Below are 12779 nucleotides of genomic sequence, written 5' to 3'. Positions count from 1 at the left end.
CATTCATATATCTTTATGTACATATTAGTAGTTGCGGAATTGTTAGGTTAGATTACTTGTTGTTATTACTGCATTGTCGGAACCAGAAGCACAAGCATTTCGCTACACTCGCATTAACATCTGCTAACCATGTGTATGTGACTAATAAATTTGATTTGATTTGATTTTCACACTGATTTTTCCAGCCAGCTGCAGTTCAATTTTGTGGCACCAGATGTCATTACAACACGGTTACGCTGTTATTGCAATGCGAACAAATGTCACATCAGATTGACCCTCTGGCCAGTATTTCCCGAGGAAGAGTCGATGTACTGCATTTACTGTATATAGAAGCACAAAAGTATGTGGACACCCCTTCAAATTAGTGTATTTGGCTATTTCAGCCACACCCGTTGCTGACAGGTGTATAAAATCGAGCACACAGCCATGTAATCTCCATAGACAAAACATTGGCAGTAGAATGGCCTTCCTGAAGAGCTCAGTGACCGTCATAGGATGCCACCTTTTCAACCTGCTAGAGCTGCCCTGGTCAATTGTAAGTGCTGCTATTGTGAAGTGGAAATGTCTAGGAGCAACATCGGCTCAGCGCGAAGTGGTAGGCCACACAAGCTCACAGAATGAGACCGCCTAGTGCTGAAGCACATAGCAAATTCAATTATTCTGTCCTCGGTTGCAACACTGACTACCAAGTTTCAAACTCCCTCTGAAACTCCTTACTTATTTTCCACCATAATTTACAAATAAATTCATTAAAAATCATACAATGTGATTTTCTGTATTTTTTTTCTCATTTTGTCTGTCATAGTTGAAGTGTACCTATGATGAAAATTACAGGCCTCTCTCATCTTTTTAAGTGGGAGAACTTGCACAATTGGTGGCTGACTAAATACTTTTTTGCCCCACTGTATAGATCATCTTTGGTATTTCTCAGTGCACCATAGCATCTGACAGCACAATTTAACATCAGAGGGTAGCATGCATTTTTTTATCCTTCTCAACATGCATGTGTAACGGATGTGAAATGGCTAGCTAGTTAGCGGGTACGCGCTAGTAGCATTTCAATCAGTTACGTCACTTGCTCTGAGACTTTAAGTAGGGTTGCCCCTTGCTCTGCAAGGGCCGCGGCCTTTGTGGAGCGATGGGTAATCGATGCTTCGTGGGCAACCTTTGTTGATGTGTGCAGAGGTTCCCTGGTTCGCGCCCGTGTCGGGGCGAGGGGACGACGTAAAGTTTATACTGCTAAATTGATGCTGTTGACCCGGATCACTGGTTGCTGCGGAAAAGGAGGAGGTTGAAAGGGGGGTGAGTGTAACGGATGTGAAATGGCTAGCTAGTTAGCGGGTACGCGCTAGTAGCATTTCAATCAGTTACGTCACTTGCTCTGAGACTTTAAGTAGGGTTGCCCCTTGCTCTGCAAGGGCCGCGGCTATTGTGGAGCGATGGGTAACGACGCTTCGTGGGAGTCAGTTGTTGATGTGTGCAGAGGGTCCCTGGTTCGCGCCCGTGTCGGGGCGAGGGGACGGTTTAAAGTTATACTGTTACACATGTTATTCAATTCTAAAGTGTGAGGGATGTCATGTGTTTGTTTCTGCAGTGGGCAGGGACCAATGTCACACATTATAGAGATTGTTTGAAACATAAACTTGCACGCACGACGTGCACACACACGACAGGTGTAGAGCACACCTGACTAACTGAGGATATTCTGTGCAATAGATGTGCAAAACGTGAGACTTCTGTGTTATCAGGAGTGTGCTGCCCCAATCAATCCATCACATTTATTTTATAAAGCACTTTTTACATCAGCAGTTATCACAAAGTGCTTATACAGATACCCAGCCTAAAACAAGAGCAAGCAATGCAGATGTGGACGCACAGTGGCTAGGAAAAACTCCCTAGAAAGGCAGGAACCTAGGAAGAAACCTAGAGAGGAACCAGGCTCTGAGGGGTGGCCAGTCCTCTTCTGTCTGTGCTGGTGGAGATTATAGAGTACATGGCCATTAAAGCCAGATCGTTCTACAAGATGTTGAAATGTTCAATAATGTTTTTACTGCATTTTAGTATTTCTCATCTGTATTTGTGTGTCCCATAAAGAAATAACTTCAATGGCCCCATATTCTGGAATCTCCAGGTTATGCAAGGATTAATTTCAATCTCTGGCCTTTTCTAAAAATCTCCAAACCTGTATGAGTCATGGTTCATTGACAGGCAAAAGAAAGCCATGCACGGCATTCCCGAGGGGACATTCCTTCACCTGTCCCGTGCTGCGGGGCTTTTCGTTGTGCAGGTAAGTGGACACGTGACAGACCGGTCCAAGGTGCAGATATCTTTGTGCCATGGGCGGGGCCATCTGTTAATAACCCACTCAGATTTATGGAAAGAATCATATCTTTTGTGCTGTGGACCACATGGATAACGCTTTCTTTATTTCAGGCTAAGGACAGGTTCGCTTTGAATAACTTTTCCAAGGTGGCAATTGTGCGGCTCATTCACTATGGATCCTTCAAATGGAACTTTAAATAATGACCAGGTATGAAATCTTTTATTCACTGATTAGTGCAAGTAAATTGATGTGTATCCTAAACCTAATTACATTTTAGGTATAGCTATAGGCCTAGTGGCCTATGTAAAACCATACAGAGCTGCATTCCCCCCCCCCACCTTTATTTAACCAGGTAGGCAAGTTGAGAACAAGTTCTCATTTACAATTGCGATCTGGCCAAGATAAAGCAAAGCAGTTCGACACGTATAACAACACAGAGTTACACATGGAGTAAAATAAACATACAGTCAATAATACAGTAGAAAAAAAATAAGTATATACAATGTGAGCAAATGAGGTGAGATAAGGGAGGTAAAGACAAAAAAAAGGCCATGGTGGCGAAGTAATTACAATATAGCAAGTAAAACACTGGAATGGTAGATTTGCAGTGGAAGAATGTGCAAAGTAAAGATATAAATAATGGGGTGCAAAGGAGCAAAATAAATAAATACAGTAGGAGGAGAGGTAGTTGTTTGGGCTAAATTACAGTTGGGCTATGTACAGGTGCAGTAATTTGTGAGCTGCTCTGACAGCTGGTGCTTAAGCTAGTGAGGGAGATAAGTGTCTCCAGTTTCAGAGATTTTTGTAGTTCATTTCAGTCATTGGCAGCAGAGAACTGGAAGGAAAGACGACCAAAGGAGGAATTGGCTTTGGAGGTGACCAGTGAAATATACCTGCTGGTGCGCGTGCTACAGGTGGGTGCTGCTATGGTGACCAGCGAGCTGAGATACGGGGGGACTTTACCTAGCAGGGTCTTGTAGATGACCTGGAGCCAGTGGGTTTGGTGACGAGTATGAAGCGAGGGCCAGCCAACGAAAGTGTACAGGTCGCAGTGGTGGGTAGTATATGGGGCTTTGGTGACAAAACAGATGGCACTGTGATAGACTGCATCCAATTTATTGAGTAGGGTATTGGAGGCTATTTTGTAAATGACATCGCCGAAGTCGAGGATTGGTAGGATGGTCAGTTTTACAAGGGTATGTTTGGCAGTATGAGTGAAGGATGCTTTGTTGCGGAATAGGAAGCCAATTCTAGATTTAACTTTGGATTGGAGATGTTTGATGTGAGTCTGGAAGGAGAGTTTACAGTCTAACCAGACACCTAGGTATTTGTAGATGTCCACATATTCTAAGTCAGAACCGTCCAGAGTAGTGATGTTGGGCGGACGGGCAGGTGCAGGCAGCGATCGGTTGAAGAGCATGCATTTAGTTTTACTTGTATTTAAGAGCAATTGGAAGCCACGGAAGGAGAGTTGTATGGCATTGAAGCTTGTCTGGAGGGTTGTTAACACAGTGTCCAAAGAAGGGCCAGAAGTATACAGAATGGTGTCGTCTGCGTAGAGGTGGATCAGAGACTCACCAGCAGCAAGAGCGACATCATTGATGTATACAGAGAAGAGAGTCGGTCCAAGAATTGAATCCTGTGGCACCCCCATAGAGACTGCCAGAGGCCCGGACAACAGACCCTCCGATTTGACACACTGAACTCTATCAGAGAAGTAGATGGTGAACCAGGCGAGGCAATCATTTGAGAAACCAAGGCTATCGAGTCTGCCGATGAGGATGTGGTGATCAACAGAGTCGAAAGCCTTGGCCAGGTCAATGAATACGGCTGCACAGTATTGTTTCTTATTGATGGCGGTTAGGATATCGTTTAGGACCTTGAGCGTGGCTGAGGTGCACCCATGACCAGCTCTGAAACCAGATTGCATAACGGAGAAGGTATGGTGGGATTCGAAATGGTCGGTAATCTGTTTGTTGACTTGGCTTTCGAAGACCTTAGAAATGCAGGGTAGGATAGATATAGGTCTGTAGCAGTTTGGGTCAAGAGTGTCCCCCCCTTTGAAGAGGGGGATGACTGCAGCTGCTTTCCAATCTTTGGGAATCTCAGACGACACGAAAGAGAGATTGAACAGGCTAGTAATAGGGGTTGCAACAATTTTGTCAGATAATTTTAGAAAGAAAGGGTCCAGATTGTCTAGCCCGGCTGATTTGTAGGGGTCCAGATTTTGCAGCTCTTTTTGGCGCTATAAGCCCAGGCTCAGTCTGTTTTATATAGTAGGCTATTTTAACACACAATTGAATTGATTTGAATTTTCTTCCTTTATTTAGATCACTGGTCTCTCGACTGTGTACCTAGTATCTCTGTCTGTAAGGTAAGCATATCTGACTTCAAACACCCTTAGGCTATCTGTGACACATGGATGTAAAGTGTTGCATCCATGTTGGCTAGGATTTGAGGACATTTAGGTCTAGCTGTTTCTACATTTATCTGCTCTTAAGTGTAGTGAAAATAACTTTACCTATGTGTTTTCAAATCAAACCAATGTATAGTTGGTTAGTCTCGAACATATTTTAGTTTGTTGTTGTTGAAAATGTAGACTGGCAAGCTACACCACTGAGAAGTTGACTTCACGTGTCAAGTCATAATAACACGGTTGGCCTCCCATCTTTTCAGATTCATATTTCTTCAGTGTTGCCAGTCAGACCAGTTGAGCAACCTGACATGCATGTGACTAACGCAATGCTGAATGTATCCTAACTCATCATAGCCTGGGCCCATAGAAAAATATAAAGCACTGTGTTTTTATGTCTAACCATAGTTCGTTACACCACTACCATAGTGCAATTTAAGCCTGGATAGCAGATGAGGAGTTTGTTGCTTGGCTGCAAAGAACCGCTTGATTATGATATGTTTATTTGGGGTCAAATTTGATAAACATCATTTTTGAGGCTACCTTGTTCTTTTCCTTGACTTTTTATATTTGAATGTATGTAGCCTATATCTGATTGCAGAGGTATTGAGATGAGTGAGTGATTTTTGAGTTGTTAGTCTCCCATTTCAGCACCTACTCGGCTGGACAGCTCCCCCTTTTTACTAAATACCCTCAACCAAGCCCCCTCCACAATGTGTATGTGTGTGTGGGTGGGTGTGGGTGTTTTTGGTTTTACTATCTTTGTGGGGCCCAGAAGTCCTCACATGGATAGTAAAACAAGGACAATTCTGACAAGTGGGGACATTTTGCTGGTCCCCACAAGAAAAAAGTCTATTTTAGGCTCAAGGTTTATGTTTAGGGTTACAATTGGGATTAGGGGTTTGGGGTTAAGGTTAAGGGTTCAAGGAAAATAGTATTTTGAATGGAAATCAATTGTTTGGTCCCCACAATGATAGTAAAACAAACGTTTGTGTGTGTGTGTGTGTGTGTGTGTGTGTGTGTGTGTGTGTGTGTGTGTGTGTGTGTGTGTGTGTGTGTGTGTGTGTGTGTGTGTGTGTGTGTGTGTGTGTGTGTGGTGTGTGTGTGTGTGTGAGAGAGAGAGAGAGAGAGAGAGAGAGAGAGAGAGAGAGAGAGAGAGAGAGAGAGAGAGAGAGAGAGAGAGAGAGAGAGAGAGAGAGAGAGAGAGAGAGAGAGAGAGAGAGAGAGAGAGAGAGAGAGAGAGAGAGAGAGAGAGAGAGAGAGAGAGAGAGAGAGAGAGAGAGAGAGAGAGAGAGAGAGAGAGAGAGAGAGAGAGAGAGAGAGAGAGAGAGAGAGAGAGAGAGAGAGAGAGAGAGAGAGAGAGAGAGAGAGAGAGGAGAGAGAGAGAGAGAGAGAGAGAGAGGAGAGAGAGAGAGAGAGAGAGAGAGAGAGAGAGAGAGAGAGAGAGATAGATAGATAGATAGATAGATAGATAGATAGATAGATAGATAGATAGATAGATAGATAGATAGATAGATAGATAGATAGATAGATAGATAGATAGATAGATAGATAGATAGATAGATAGATAGATAGATAGATAGATAGATAGATAGATAGATAGAGATAGAGAGATAGAGAGTTAGTTAGTTCATGGGCAGTGTGCTCAATTAAATCCATCTACGTCAGGCATACCTGCTAGTTATTCCTATGGTTTATAGGTCATGGTGTAGGCTTTCAGTACATTACATTTTATCTTGGATTTTATATTTCTTTATTGTATTTCATGGGTTTCTGTTTCAATTTAATTGTAATTATTCTCCATCACAACCTTTGTGAACATGCTGAATGAAATGATGGAATGTTATGTAATAGTGCTATAATTTTATACAATCAGTATTGAGGTATTTTACTTTCTGCTTACAGCATGATTGGGAGTTTTTCAGTGCTGGTGGTTTCCATCGCAAGGAGGAGGCACTTACAAGAACAGGTGGGTGGATAAGAAGAGAATGTTTGATTGTGTGTGTGTGTGTGTGTGTGTGTATGTTTGTGTGTGTGTGCTTATGTGTACCTATGTGTGTGTGTGTGAGTGTGATAATGCAACTTAGTTATTGTAAAAATGATTTCCAAGGCGGTGTCTTGGCTAAATATCTGTCTACCAGGCTCACTCTCATTAGGATGTAACTACCCGAACATTGCAGGTAGAATAGTCATGAATGGAGCTGACATGATTCCTTACTCTAAATGTCAAATAGAGGCATGTCTTTTCTACAAAACATAATCATTATGTTTCCCGAAACGTTGTGGCCAACTGAACGTGGCCCAGGCTACTCCCTCTCTGTCTGCCTGTGTCTATACTCCCTCATTGAGGCAGAACTATAGGACTGTGTGCTCTATCAACTCTAGCTAAAGTCAGAGGCATATTCTAGAAGGGTCACAGAGGCTGGCTGGACAAAGGGACAATAATACCTGAACTATAGAACAGGGAACGAACAGTACCAGTACAAACTATTTACTGAATGTCCATGGAGCCTAAACATACAATAACCCATCCAGAGCACTGTCAGAAATGTTGGTGATGGGACCAATGTGACCCTTGACACAGTCTTACAGACGCTGTAACACCATGGCTATGAATTATATCAAGTCTATTCCCACTTACCTCAAGCACATTAGACAGGCTATATTCTGTGGCCGTTGATGTACAATAATGTTGTCATTTTCTCTTAGTTTTGCTAACACACACCTGTGTCTCTCTAGGTGCAGCCCCTGGTCCAGCTGGCTGTAGCTGATCTGTTGGCAGCAGCCACCTTGATGTTCACCAATGCAATGAATGAGACCGACAGCTTCACCGACAGTGTGTTAATCTGTAAACACCTACTGCCTCTGTCACTGGTGAGCCAGCCTACTGTGGTTCTTATTTGCAGGGATAGTGCACTATAATAATCCTCAACTTAGAATGAACGTTCTGTAGATACAATCGAGTTCAATTTTGTACGTGGTCTCCTTAAAAAACACTCTATAGCTTTGAGACGCACTACAGATCTGTGAATTGCCAAACAATTACTTGAAATGTTGTTTATAAAAAGACTGGAATGCTTGTGTGCTCACCTCTAGACTAAGGTATTGATAAGGCATAGATACTGTACATGTTTGTTTAGACTTCACATTCACATATCAGCAGACGAATGTGCAGGTCAGACAGAACACGCAGTACATTTGGGGTGGAGGAACTGTTCTATACTGTGTTATGTCATGGAGCATGACATTATGCTGTGTCATTTATAGAGACAGAGTGTGAAGAAGCAGTATTACAGCTTGTCCTTTTCTATTACAGACCTTTAACTGTGTGCGCTTGCTGTTCTTGACACTTTACTGTGTGCTTTTTTCTATACATTTAACTTTGTGTGTGTGTTTGTGTGTTTGTGGGTGTGTTTGTGTGTTTGTGGGTGTGTTTGTGGGTGTATGGTGTGTGTGTGTTCTCTGTTCCAGACATTTTACTGTGTGTCGTTTCTGCTGGTGGTAGTGTATGCCTGGGAGTCAAAGCATGCTGTCGAGGGATGGAGGGAGAGACCAAGAGAGGAAGAGGTGAGGCCCCAACCCTCCACCAAGGGCACACACACACCTCGACTTTGTTTGATTCATTCTAAAATCAAATATCTCTCTCTCCCCCCCAGTCCCAGTGTAGACGAAGGGTGGTGGTTTTGCCTGTATATACACTTGTGTGGTGAGTCACCATTTAATTTCCAACTGATAACATCCCTGCTTTTAACCAAACTGATCTGCGTAGTGTCTTAAAAGCAACATATGTCCCTAACTGTTTGTGTGTGTGATGCCCCAACAGGTTTACGCCGTTGGTGATGTACTTTGCGTACACAATGTCTTTAGTCCTGACCACAGCGGACTTGGTACCAGCCGGCCACGGGACAGCAAACAACAGTGAAGTTAGCACATACTGCACCAGGTGTGTGTGAGTGTCTTTGTCAAAATGTGTCTTATCACACTAATGAGAGAAAATGTAGATACTATAGCGAAACAAATCGTATGAATGAAATGGTTTCCTTATCTCACCTCTCTCTGTGATTGTGTTTCCTCCTAGCTGTATCCTCTTCTTGCATGTCTGGAGTGACCACTGCTCAGATATTGTGAGTAAATACCTGGTTCCACCTGGGTTGTATCTGTGTGTTTATGAAGGGACTGGAGAGCATATTGAATGAGACCTTGTTTTGTTTTTCAGGAACAGATCCATGACATGTTCATGCGATGCTTCCTCTTCTTCAGTGTGATACTAGTGTTGGTGTGCTGCACAGTAAGTACCAGACATCTTCACTAGTCTAGCATACAACACACAATACAGTTACCATATCAACATGGGTTCATTTACAGTAGTTTAAGTAGTTTACAGCCAATATAATGAAGAATGATGATCATGAAAATGATGAGTGATGATGTACTGTACCTGTGCAGGTGGTTTACTACAAGGTGGACAGCTTGTATCGCAGGTACGGGGAGGGACTATTTCCTGTGGAGGGAGACGCACGTTCCAGAAAAAGACTGAGGGGTGTGTTCTCCACTGTTCGCTACATGATTGTGGTTATCATCTTCTGCTGGACGCCAGGTACACAAAGTCATCCAAGCACGCACGCACGCACGCACACACACACACACACACAGGAGGCTGGTGGGAGGAGCTATAAGAGGACGGGCTCATTGTAATGGCTGGAACGGAATCAATGGAAGGGTACCAAACAAATATAACACATGGAAAAGTGTGTTTTACTCCATTCCATTTATTCCATTCCAGCCATTACAATGAGCCTGTCCTTCTATAGCTCCTTCCACCAGCCTCCTCTGACACACACACGCACATTGTCTGCGTGTATCTCCAACCTCCTATTTTTTTTTCCTGTCACCAGCTCTTCTTCTGGTTGTCCTGTCTGTGATGCCAGACATACCTAAAGAGAAGCTCTTCCCCCTCTATGTTATACAGGTCAGTATTTCTATACAACTATCTCACTGCTGACTGCAGACATACATAGCCCTAACAAGATGCCATCACCCAGAATGAATTGCCCTTTCCCCTAGAGAGTGAACTGACTGACATTTGGTTGAGTTGCCAACTAACGTGAATTGAATGTAAAATCAACAAAAAAATGTCAACATGTCATTGGATTTAGGCAAAAAATTGTGTGAAAATAAATACAGATTTTTTTGGTTGGGTACCCACTATACTCCATCTTGGTGTCGCTGCAGGCGGTGACGGTGTCTCTGCAGGGCTGTCTGAACAGTGTAGTCTACGCCTGGAGACGACCAAACTTCAGAGACGCTGTGCTTGGAGAGAGAATGCCCTTGCTCAGCCAAGACGCCCCCCTGTCCTTCTTCGACGAATCACTGAGGGGGCCACCAGAGTGACGGAAGAGGAAGCGAGACATTCCACTCGCAAGTTTTTTCTGGTTCATATACAGTCAATAAACTAAACAGACCAAACCCAGCTACTAATGCAATGGTGCTATGGGAGAGCCACCCCCTGAAGCAGAAAGGAACTGACCATTTTTGGTCAATGGTAAACGGCCTGAGTGGGACATCTCATCTATCCACCATTTTTGGGGGCGCCCTTGACGCCTGACCTCTAGCCCTTAACCCTGACTCGAGAGATGCTGCTGGTGGAATTCTCCCTCTGGCCCAGATCTAGAAAGAGTTTACCCTGCTCAAATACTAACCTTCACCATTGAGGAAAGCGATTCAACACTGGACTTAGATCAGTTTCTAGTTATAACTTCATTCCTCTACTCCCACTGGGAGTCTGGAGCCAAGGCAATGGAGTTTACTATGTACTTATTTTAGTGTTATTTATTCTGAAAATAATCTTCAATGCTTTAATATTCCTTTTTTAGTACTGTGTTATTTCTGTAAGATGGGTTGATAAGGTGATCATTATGATGAGTTGTAGAGCCAGATGGGCCGGAGAATAATAGAAGTCAACATGATATGACAATGATTCTGGTTTGATTAATTCATTGATTAATATGGTTTACAAAGCACTTCCTTAAGGGTTGGGGGATGGGCCCCTTTCACAATTTCCAAAAGATAGCTAGAGTTACTATGGCAGGAATTGTCTACAACATAGCAAACAATGTAACTAGCAAGCATAGCAAGTTATCATTTGTACACATTCACAGTCTTTTGTATCAGGTTGTAAGTCACTCTGGATAAGAATGTCTAATAAATGACAAAAATGTCAATGTAAATATAGTATCACCCTGAACAAACTGAAGAAAGATCAGGGGTATGTTTTTTATTCTATCATTTGACATCAATGATCCCTTAATTTTGGGGGGGCATTTAGCGAATTGCAGGTCTGCTGAGTGCGAACCTGAACGTTGTGAAAATTCTGTGCAACTTTCAGCACATTTACTGTGAACACTGAGGTTGTACTCGCTTTAAGTTCGTTTTAACAGTGGCCAAGTAGGCTACTGTTGCTATTTGATCATAATATAGGCCTACCAGAGTGGCCTACCATCAAAAACAATGGAGAAAATGCATCCCATAACACATGGAAATAGCTGTTCTATCATTCAAGCCTGTCTCAAATTACAACACTGCCCCTTTAAGACAAAAAAACTCTTTATTTGACTAGCTTTTCAAAGATGTCTAGAAATGTTGACATTTTGTGCTCTTGTAGGAAGCAATCACTCTCCTATTGCTGACTACACATTATCTATAACTGAGCTAATAACTCACTTGATCACAATTGCCACAGTAAAGGGAAACGTTGATAGTGTTAACTAACAGGGAAAACTCTAGAAAGTTGAGTCAAGTTCAATCTCCTGCTTCTCTCTGTGGGCTGATATTTATTCTGTGCTCTGCAAGGCAATCCTGGAGGAGCTGCGGGGAAGTCACAAGCTACTGCGCGCAGCTTAAAGGGAATATTGTTTGACATGTGTATAAAAGTAGAAAAATAAGAATGTGAGTCATTTTGCATTTATTTGTTGACCAGTACTGTATTATATTTTGGCAAGTATACCTTCTTTTGTGGCCAGTAAAATCCCAGGAGAACATTTCATAACATGTTGTTATGATGTTTTATTTGTACAATAAATGCATTCTTACCCAGTCCCATTCTACTGATATTCTCCTAATCTCTTTTATGGTAACCTAAGAAAATAATGGTTTAGTCCTATGGTGACCTTGTATCATAATGACTTCAGACATCGGAGTGCTGAGTCAAGTGGTGACATAGATGAGATAGGATTTTGTGCTGTGTCAGGCCCAGTCAGTGTGTGACTATACATGTTGAAGTATGTAATGAGAGACATGAGAGTTTAAAAGATTAAGGTCACGCACCTTGCTTCGATTCAGCCAGAAGACCATTAGTGAGGTCAAGATGTTGGGCGGTTACGTATTACGCGCAGTCGGCATTCCAATTCATCCCAAAGGTGTTCGATGGGGTTGAGGTCAGGGCTCTGTGTAGGCCTGTCAAGTTCTTCCACACCGATCTCAACAAATCATTTCTGTATGGACCTTGCTTTATGTAAGGGAGTTTTCATTGTCATGATGAAACAGGAAAGGGCCTTCCACAAACTGTTGCCACAAAGTTGGAAGCACAGAATTGTCTAGAAAGTCATTGTATACTGTAGCATTAAGATTTCCCTTCACTGGAACTAAGGTGCCTAGCCCGAACCATGAAAAACAGCCCAATACCATTATCCCTCCTCCACCAAACTTTATAGTTTGCACTATGCATTGGGGCAGGTAGCATTCCCCTGGCATCATCCAAACCCAGATTTGTTTGTCGGACTGCCCGATGGTGAAGTGTGATTCATCACTCCAGAGAAGTCCAATTGTGGCGAGCTTTACACCACTCCAGCCGACGCTTGTCATTGCACATGGTGATCTTAGGCTTGTGTGCGGCTGCTCGGCCATGGAAACCCATTTCATGAAGCTCCCGACGAACAGTTCTTGTAACCAGACACCTAGGTATTTGTAGTTGTCTACATATTCTAAGTTAGAACCGTCCAGAGTAGTGATGCTGGACGGGCATGCAGGTGCGGGCAGCGATCGGTT

General features: G+C 43.0%; 1 protein-coding gene across 1 annotated transcript; it reads left to right on the top strand.

The window, feature by feature from the left end:
- The first annotated feature begins 2352 nt into the window (after nucleotides 1-2352).
- Nucleotides 2353-11839, top strand: si:dkey-30c15.2 (uncharacterized protein LOC558938 homolog). The gene is made up of 12 exons (XM_055940131.1): nucleotides 2353-2530; nucleotides 4654-4697; nucleotides 6642-6705; nucleotides 7476-7610; nucleotides 8208-8303; nucleotides 8393-8442; nucleotides 8560-8679; nucleotides 8815-8860; nucleotides 8953-9024; nucleotides 9183-9333; nucleotides 9632-9705; nucleotides 9969-11839. Exons 1-12 carry the CDS (start codon nucleotides 2495-2497, stop codon nucleotides 10125-10127), a joined length of 1047 nt encoding a protein of 348 aa, XP_055796106.1. The 5' UTR covers nucleotides 2353-2494; the 3' UTR covers nucleotides 10128-11839.
- Nucleotides 11840-12779: the final 940 nt, after the last annotated feature.

Source organism: Salvelinus fontinalis, chromosome 12, assembly GCF_029448725.1.
Source record: "Salvelinus fontinalis isolate EN_2023a chromosome 12, ASM2944872v1, whole genome shotgun sequence".
In the NCBI taxonomy this organism is placed as follows: domain Eukaryota; kingdom Metazoa; phylum Chordata; class Actinopteri; order Salmoniformes; family Salmonidae; genus Salvelinus; species Salvelinus fontinalis.
This window is presented reverse-complemented; position numbering and strand designations above follow the sequence as displayed.

Coding starts and splice junctions, on each gene's coding strand:
- si:dkey-30c15.2 (XM_055940131.1), top strand. CDS start 2,495: ATGGATCCTTCAAATGGAACTTTAAATAATGACCAG. Junction 2,531..4,653: donor GAACTTTAAATAATGACCAG/GTATGAAATCTT, acceptor TCCTTTATTTAG/ATCACTGGTCTCTCGACTGT. Junction 8,304..8,392: donor AGAGACCAAGAGAGGAAGAG/GTGAGGCCCCAA, acceptor TCTCCCCCCCAG/TCCCAGTGTAGACGAAGGGT.